The sequence below is a fragment of the Leguminivora glycinivorella genome, chromosome 2 (assembly GCF_023078275.1).
Source record: "Leguminivora glycinivorella isolate SPB_JAAS2020 chromosome 2, LegGlyc_1.1, whole genome shotgun sequence".
NCBI classification, from domain to species: domain Eukaryota; kingdom Metazoa; phylum Arthropoda; class Insecta; order Lepidoptera; family Tortricidae; genus Leguminivora; species Leguminivora glycinivorella.
The window spans coordinates 24,376,205-24,385,691 of record NC_062972.1 but is presented as its reverse complement, the minus strand read 5'-3'; the positions used below and the strand labels follow the sequence as shown (position 1 = coordinate 24,385,691).

The window sequence follows — 9,487 nt, the reverse complement described above, 5'->3', positions numbered from 1 at the left end:
ACTTAATTTAGAAGACTTCGGACTCCTAATATACCTGACCTTCTTGAGCTTACCGTGGGCCTCAGTCAATCTGTGTAAGAATGTCCTATAATATTTATTTATTTATTATTATACAATATATCGCTGTCCGAGTACCCACAACATAAGCCTTTTTGAGCTTACCGTGGGCCTCATTCAATCTGTATAAGAATGTCCTATAATATTTATTTATTTATTATTTATTTCTTTATAATCATAATTGAACTAGTCCACTAATTTACACGAAAAATGCTTTGAAAAAAAAAACCCTACATGCAGGATGCGGAAAAATGTGGCACTTAAATTTTGTTATTTTTACTTATGAAATATGTTTGTTTACCAAAAATATTTCAGTTTATTAGTATCAAAGTAGATAGACATTAGATAATGCCTATCTACTTTGCGGCAGCGTGTCACGCCAAGTTCAAGTAACGAAACTGGCGAACAGCACCGTGTGTAGTAGGTAATATTACACGAACCATTTGGAGCCACTTTTGACCCCCTCATTTTAAATTTATCCTAATACTATCCAAGTCTGAAAGACGAAAACGTGTTCCAGTAAATATTAAGTCAATTGTCACTTCGCATGACCAGCATATTTACCTGTCTTTATTATACAAGTCCTTCGTGCAGTCAAAGAAAATTCGGATGAATGTAAAATCTGAGTATAAAAATAGAAGACGAAGGTGTTGAAAGCGGAGGGTTTAAAATTGACTAGATGTATTTCGAGCTCACGTAAATTGAGACTCATACAATCCAGACACGTATTTGCCAGAGACGTAAGTTAATAATTTACAACCCATAGTAATGTGAAAACAGTAGGGGATTGCAATCCGGTTCGGTGGATCCGGCACAGTTAAGGTGCCGGATACGGTTAAATAATATAAAATAAATACATCTAAACACAGCATGCTATACATTTATAAATACGACATTGAAGCTAAGGAACAAAGGAGTGAGAAGCTTTTACATTAAAATATTATTGTGATAATATAGTAATATAGTACATGACTTAGAGTCGGTTGCACCAAACCGTCAGCGTTCGTTAAATTTTATTGTATGGGAAGTTTCATAGACGTCTGCTGCGTGACGATGATGTGTCTGTCAAATGTGGTTGATGCAACTGTCCCTTAGATTTCCATTTTGTTTACAGTCTGACTTAATTGTCATAATTTCTTTACTTAATTAAGTTGTATTTTATTGTTAAAAAGTTCATCACACAAAAATATAGAAAAATATATATTTATTCCTATCAGATATCCCTACAAAAACCGGATCCATTCCAGCCAGTTTACGCCCAAAATCCGTCAGGATCTGGCCGGATTTAAAAGCAACCACCTCAAAAACTAGTCTTTGCTTGGGCTAGGGGCTGACCTTATTGTTAAATTTTTACTGCGATTAGCCCCCGTCGGTCGGAGAATGAAGTTACTCCACGTTTTACGACAAGTACTTACTATACCGTGAATGATCTGTGAACTTAGATATTAGGTATGTTAATTATTGAATAAAATAAACTGGGGAACAAATCAAATTATTAAAACAAAACCGGCCAAGTGCGAGTTGTACTCGCGTTGTAAGGGTTCCGTACACTACCAGAAGGGCTTAAGCGCCTCATTTTTAGTAGGAACTTGTCATTTTTGCGAATAATCGATATTTTGAACAAAACGAAACAGAAATGAGTTTATATGTAATATTCAAACGCGCTCACACAATTTCAAGATATTTGGTAACTCCTTGCAGCGGCAGTGAGTAATTTGAGTTTTTTTTTTAAGTCCGACTTATGCTTTACTGTAGATTTCTTATAGGTTTTCCTGTAATCTATATATTAAAAACTATTTTGAAAATTTTACGCTTAGTAGTTTCGGAGATACTTAAGGGGGGAAATGGTCATTTTTTGCCTATTTTCTCAAATAGGTAACTTGAAAATTAGCTTACTATAAATTATTAAAAAAATATTTTTGAAATACTTATAAAAACCATTTTATATGTCACACAATATAGTTCTAGAAACTTTGATTTTTAATTTTCAATTTTACCCCCCAAAAGTGGCCTCTATAATTAAACTTTCTTAATTTAAATTACATGTCCGTCTTTGGGTCACAGGTTTACATATATGCGTGCCAAATTTCAAGTTAATCGGTTCAGTAGTTTCGGACAAAATTTGCTGTGACAGACGGACAGACAGACGCACGAGTGATCCTATAAGGGTTCCGTAATTTTGGTTTGCTGCTACGGAACCCTTTTTGCGCGAGCCCGACTCGCACTTGGCCGGTTTTTTTCCTTTTTGAGGTACGGAACCCTAAAAAGTGATCGAGTCCATTGCACTGGTAGCCATATTCTCCATAGTAAAATGATAACGTTCTCTAGAACAGCATAGCTATAGACGTGAACGTGTTTCTGTAAAAAAGGGGAAATCTACCAAAACTCCTAATCTACCTAATATGTTTTCTGCTGACTGTACTGTGTGTAAAATACCGAATATTTTTAACAGCAATTTTTGCCTCCATAATGCCTCGAAATACACTATAAAATTCAGTGTAGCCAACGTAACAGCGATTCCCAAGTTTTATGTGTGCTGTAAATAGGGCATAAAGTGTTAGGAAATTGACATCAGAAATTTGTTGCAGTTTAATTTAAGACTTTATAGGTAATAAATATTAGGATAAAATACTGTAATAAAAAAATGCAAAGTAGTTTGTGCTAGTGCACTCTTCCTTCTTCATTGTTTTTTTTTATTTAACAATATTTTAACATTTCATCTATTGAATAAGTTACAGCAGCCGTTGCCCAACATTAATGTCTTACAAAATTAACCAGTAATTTATAAACCATTTTATTTTTAGGTAGTTTTAGTTCATTATTTTAAGTTTTATTTTGTAAGTAGGTTATGTTCAGTGTCTTTTGTATAGGTATATTTTTACTTTGATTGTTTTATATGACAGTTAATGAACAGTTAATGAATATACACAAGAAAAGTAATTTATAAACCCTCCCTTATAGCTCTGACCAGTGAGCGTGATCATCTTTCTTATTACCACTAATAGCAGCTGAACCCTCCATCCATAACTATGTTCTGTCCAGTTATATGTTTGGCTGAATCGCTGGCAATGAACGCTACTGTCTTTGCCACGTCTTCAGGTTTGATGGCCTCTCCCAGGGGCACGCTCGGAAGGAATCCTCTACCGAACTCTTCGGGATCTGTGGAGTTACAGCCAAAAACGGTTTTAGTAAAGACTATCAAAGTGGAATTAATAATAGAGTTGGAGTGAAACGTAAAACTGCATTGATTTAAATACTAATGTTGAGAAACTACACCAAACGTCGTTGATAATTTACCTGTAACCTGTATCTTATCGCTTTCTCAATATAGAAGAGATAATGGTAGCAAAATTTTAGTATAAATACATAATTTTGACGAAATACAAATCTTACCTCTCAAACAAGATCGAACAGGGTTGGCTAAGTTTATATTCGTCAACGAGTATGAGAGCAATAAAACTAATAAAACTAACAACCACAACGGTTGCCATTGGAAAACTTCTTCGTTAAACATCGCTTGTTTAACCTCACTAAATGATGTCATCAGATAATTATAATCAGTAGATCTATCCATCTTAAATGCCGGCAACGCACCTCCAACACTTCTGGTGTTTCGGGTGTTCATGGGTGGCAGTGATCGCTTACCATCAGGCGACCTGTCTGCTCGTTTGCCTCCTATTCCATAAAAGATTAGAATAATTATAATAGAAAATAAAATCTTACCTATATTCGCTCTCTGTATAATCTTCGTCCCTGTCACATAGCCCAAAGCTAAAGAATTAGCGCGAACCTTCTTCGACGCCAGTTCGTAAGCCACATACTTTGTCAGATTCTGAATTGCTACTTTTGACAGGCTATCAGTCAACAGCCCTTCCCAATACTTTACCGCTTCTACTCCAGAGATGCTGATGACATTACCTGCACGCAAAATTATAATAATTAAATCTAATGGCTATTTCTCAAAATCGAAAGTTACCAGTTACAAGCGGACTTAATTCTTTCCACCTTGTCATATTAGACATTGAGAACCACTTGTAAATTGTAACTTCTAGCTTCGAGAAATGGGCCCTATGTCTATTTTATACTAACGAGCTAAGGAGTGCAACAAGATAAGTATTATGTTTGAACGTGAATCGTTAATGAATAATCGAATTTAAAAATTGAAATAAACAACCGGTCTGACCTCGAGGGGGGGTACTCGATCCTGCCTACGAGTATGAATCCATCTAGGTTATAGTTTTCGTAAAGGCATTTATAAAATATGTGTTGATTAAAATATGTATTAGTTATCGGTTCCTGTACTTCATGTACCAGTGTGCGTAGCCGAATGCACAAACGCTCACGAAACGCTCACGATATTTAATTGTTGGCAACATTGATATTAAAAATAATAATTAGGTAATTAATGTTCTTAATTCAAACCATTTTTAGGGTTCCGTAGTCAACTTGGAACCCTTATAGTTTCGCCATGTCTGTCTGTCCGTCCGTCCGTCCGCGGGTAATCTCAGTAACTGTTAGCATTAGAAAGCTGAAATTTAGTACCAATATGTGTATTAATTACGCCGACAAAGTGGTAAAATAAAAAGTGGAAAAAAATGTTTTATTAGGGTACCCCCCCTACATGTAAAGTGGGGACTGATTTTTTTTTCATTATAACCCCAATGTGTGATATATTGTTGGATAGATATTTAAAAATGAATAAGGGTTTACAAAAATCGTTTTTTGATAATATTAATGTTTTCGGAAATAATCGCTCCTAAAGGCAAAGAAAGTGTGTGTCCCCCCTCTAACTTTTGAACCATATGTTTAAAAAATATGAAAAAATCACAAAAGTAGAACTTTATAAAGACTTTCTAGAAAAATTGTTTTGAACTTGATAGGTTCAGTAGTTTTTGAGAAAAATACGGAAAACTGCGGAACCCTACACTGAGCGTGGCCCGACACGCTCTTGGCCGGTTTTTATGTTTATCTGTTTCCATAGGAACTATAAAACTTTCTCTTCTAAATATATTCGCCTAATGTATGTATTAGTCGTGTGCTAAGTAAATAAAACCATAATTATTTTCCTATCATGAAGATTTTAATTTAAATACAGTCCGCTAATTATCACTGCCCCCATGGTCTGCCATCAGTGTCCTCGCCAATAATATCTCTATCGTAGCTATCTATCTCTATCGCTCTTGCGTATTGGCGGGACAGAGCTAGACTACATTTCTGCGTCGTTTGCGCAGATATGCCATTCGGCTACGGGGCAAGAGGTTTTACACGCCTTAGAGCCCATTTAGACGGTACGAGAACTCGCATACGAGTTTTATTACATTGCGGTATTGACGGCTGTGCAAAATTGTATGTAACTTAAAGAGCCCGCAATGTAACTAAAATCGCATGCGAGTTTGCATGCCGTCTAAATTAGGCCCGCACTCGCTAAGCTCTCTTCCCTGTGAAACTCACTCCGGCAGGACTAGATAAACACTAAGTAGAGTGCAGTTGTTTGCATTTTTATTTATTTTTTTATAAATATGTGAGACTTACCCTGTGCCTTGATAAGAAGTGGTACAAACGACCTTGTCAGGTTAAAAGTTCCTCTCAGATTCGTATTTATATGTGCGTCAAAATTTTCCATTGTAGCAGTATAGATATCATCAGATATGAACACACCAGCATTGTTTACAAGGACATCCAGCCTTCCGTATTTTTCAGTGACTTTGTTTACTATCATTTCAACATCAGTATCTTTACTCACATCCGCTTGTATCCCCATAGCTTCATTTCCACTGTTAGCCGTACAAATATCTTTAACTTCTTCTATAGTATCTTTATTACGACCTACGATAACTAATTTAGCGTTTTCTTTAGAGAAATGTAAGGCTATGGCTTTGCCAATGCCTGAGTTGCCTCCGGTCACTAGGATCACTTTATCTCTGAACGCCATATTCTCAAATGTATAGAATGTGTCAGCAGTCTACTGCTTACTGCTGCTGCTGTGTCTACTACTTATAAAACTTATGTGCTATCATTATTTATACATGTTGCCTGTTATCATGCCAAATTCTTATAGATAAGACGATTATAATGTAGTTAATAATCCTAATGAGATCAGTTGATTGCATTTATGTAGTAATCATGACACCGCTCACAGTGTGTCTGCTTTGCCTAAATATACCTACCTAAAGTACCTAACATATTAGGTACATAGGTATACCTATGGGCCATTTTTTCAAAGTTGTCCACCCCACTCTTTTTTTTGGATTTGGAAATTTCTATGTGGTTTCCACTCAGAATCGCGAGCTCTTTCAATCCTAATAGGAGAAAAAAGTGTTCCAAGGTTTTTTCCCGATTCCGTTACCATTTTTTCATACATTTTGTATGGCGGTAACGGAATAGAAGAATTTGAAAAATGTATGGAAATCTTGGGACATTTTTTTTCTCCTATCAGGATCGAAAGACTTCACGATTCACGAAAAAATACCCAAGTTACAAAAAAGTGGGGTGGACAACTTTAAAAAAAATGAGCCATAGGCAAAGCAGACAGAGTAAACTTCTGATAAATATTTCTTCCGCAAAGTCGTTAGTGTTACTATGACAGCAATATTGATTTTTCCGCGGTACGCTCGCATAGGATCTTAAATATTTCTTCATCTTGCTCGGTGATGACATTGATAAATTGTCCGCGTGTCCGGTGTCAGTCTTCGCTGTGACTACAGACGATTCAATACCTAAAATAAAAATATAAACGGGCCATTCTTGAAGAATTTGTTTGAGTTTAATTGGCATTACAACTTTCATTTTAAATCTCGTACTACCGTTCTTTTTCCCCAGCCCTTAATACTACGTATTAATGTAATATAGGGCTGTAAAATTCACTCTTATGAACTACTTGAAAAAAAAAAAAACATTCAGTCGAATTGAGAACCTCCTCCTTTTTTGACAGTCCGATATAGAAGAAGATGCGGTATCTATTTAGAATCCCGGATATGCCACACAATCAACTTATTGTCTTGATTTGCACTGACAATTTATATTTAGCCTACCATCCTTAAACATAAGTTCATGTTAGATTTCATCAACTCTCACAAGGTTCTTATATCCTGGTTGTGCTGTGATGTTTGCGTGTGTCCCATGGTCAAAGGCAGCATCCGCTCGGTGTACCTACCTACTTCTTACATTTTACGTAGGTAGGTATCCAAAAGGACTCTTTGTGTTGGCTTCGCTCGCGTACGCCTCTCAAAGTGCCGAAACACCATAGTTCCGCAATGGGAAAGATTTTTTTTAGGGACACCTTTCACAGATCGACCTGGCCCCAAACTAAGCAAAGCTTGTACTATGGGTGCTAGGCGACGATATACATACTTATATAGATAAATACATACTTATATACATGGAAAACATCCATGACTCAGGAACAAATATCTGTTGTTCATCACATAAATAAATGCCCTTACCAGGATTCGAACCCGGGACCGCGGCTTAGCAGGCAGGGTCACTACCAACTACGCCAGACCGGTTGCCAAAGAAAGTACAAAGAATAAGAAGAGAGAGAAGATAAGGTATAAAGAATAACTTTTTTTTAAGTTGGAGTAACAAACCCTATTACCTTAACGCGAAAGACACAATATCTTGATCTTGACTTTTCGCCCTAATCTACGACCTAACATGTTAGTAATTTTATCGGAAAATGCTAGGAAAAAATGTTGACGCAATAGTTGCTACGATTTTAGTCAAACTGCTCAAGTTTCAGTGCTACTTTTGGCAATTAATCGGTTGCAAGTAAACGAAAATGGGCTGTTAGAGTAACAGGTTGCCAATCTATCGCCGGCACTATAAGTAGTTGAACACATATTGGCGTCTACGTCACCCACAGGTCACCGCACGGGTCCTCCGTCCGAGCCGTCGGGCCGGGGGTCGTTAGTTTATATTTTAGGAACATATGTATATTCAATTTTATTAAAGCTTTTAAATGTTAATTGAGATTTCATTATGACATTAATTGAGTTAATATATTCCCACTTCATTAAACATAAACACGCAAACACCTATTATTTATATTTAAAACCAAATTCATGCATTCAAAACTAAATATTAATAACACATTATTAATTTCAAATTAATATTTTCATCTCATATAAAACAAAACAATCCTATTAACTATCCGCAAATAATTGATAGGATACGAACATGAATAGGTAATCAGGGTACCTAGTCAACTTTACAATCGTTTACGAATTCGTAGTCCTCTCCCTATCGCTCTCCTGTAGTGGCGGAACAGAGCCAGACTGTGTTACAATCGCTACGTAGCGTTAGTGATTGTCTCTTCGGCTAGGCCGGCAGTTGAACAAAAACCAATGGACAAAAGGAACAAATGAAACGACAACAAAACCGATTTCGTTGAGCGGATTAATCGGTCTCGCACCAATCGTTCTCGGGAGGTAACCAAATTAGGGGCACGTCCATTTATTAATGTGTCTTTAGTCTGTCAAGACTGAAATCGAGAAGACAAGTACTTAATCAAAATTGCTGACAATTTAAGAAGCGAAATAAATATTTTTGTAATTCTGGCACAGACTGATTGACTTCCACGATAAGCTTGACCTACTCAGTCATCGACATAATTATATAATATTTAAATACATAGAAAATTCATGACAGACAAATATCTGTGGACATCACACAAATAAATGCCCTTACCGGAATTTGAACCCAGACCATCAACTTAGCAGTCAGGGTCACTGCAGCTGTCTTTATGGAGCGGAGTTTCTAAGACAGCAATATTCAGTTCGGCCTCTGGAGAACTAAAAATGCCTCACTAATTTTCAAAAGTGTTTACGAAAGGGTCAGGTCGGGTAATAAAACGTAAGTTTTTATACGAGTATATACAATTATACATACATATATACATACATACAATCACGCCTGTATCCCGTAAAGGGGTAGGCAGAACACATGAAACTACTAAAGCTTCAGTGCCACTCTTGGCAAATAAGGGGTTGAAAGAAAACGAAACTGTGATATTGCAGTGACAGGTTGCCAGACTCTCGCCTTCGCCACAATTTAACCCATATCCCATAGTCGCCTTCTACGACACCCACGGGAAAAAGAGGGTGGTGAAATTCTTAACCCGTCACCACACAGGCGACAGGTATACAATTATATAAAATAAAAAAAGATTTTATAAGGGTTATACAGTTAGATTCCCTCCTGGGAGCAAAATAGAATATAAAAGTTTCTAAGTTAGGCAAAATTTGGATGTTTCAAGAGGCTGTCAACATAAATCCCACCAGAGGGACGCCTAACTAAAAAGTTCATGACTGAAAAGTATTATCCTCTTTACCTTTCCATTTTATTGGAATCTTAAGTTGTCCGTGGGTCGTAAATTCAACATGTCCCTAACTTCCAGAAGTAAAAGATTTTTTTGTAGGCATTAAGGTATAGC

General features: G+C 36.5%; 1 protein-coding gene across 1 annotated transcript; it reads right to left on the bottom strand.

Annotated features, from left to right (window-relative positions):
• Positions 1-2,709: 2,709 nt before the first annotated feature.
• On the bottom strand, positions 2,710-6,029 carry LOC125242372 (3-oxoacyl-[acyl-carrier-protein] reductase FabG-like). The gene is made up of 4 exons (XM_048151176.1): positions 5,590-6,029; positions 3,781-3,975; positions 3,007-3,216; positions 2,710-2,847 (listed from the first exon to the last, which is right to left on the bottom strand). The coding sequence occupies exons 1-3, from the start codon at positions 5,987-5,989 to the stop codon at positions 3,056-3,058; spliced, it is 756 nt and encodes a 251-aa protein (XP_048007133.1). The 5' UTR covers positions 5,990-6,029; the 3' UTR covers positions 2,710-2,847; positions 3,007-3,055.
• Between the last annotated feature and the right edge of the window lie 3,458 nt (positions 6,030-9,487).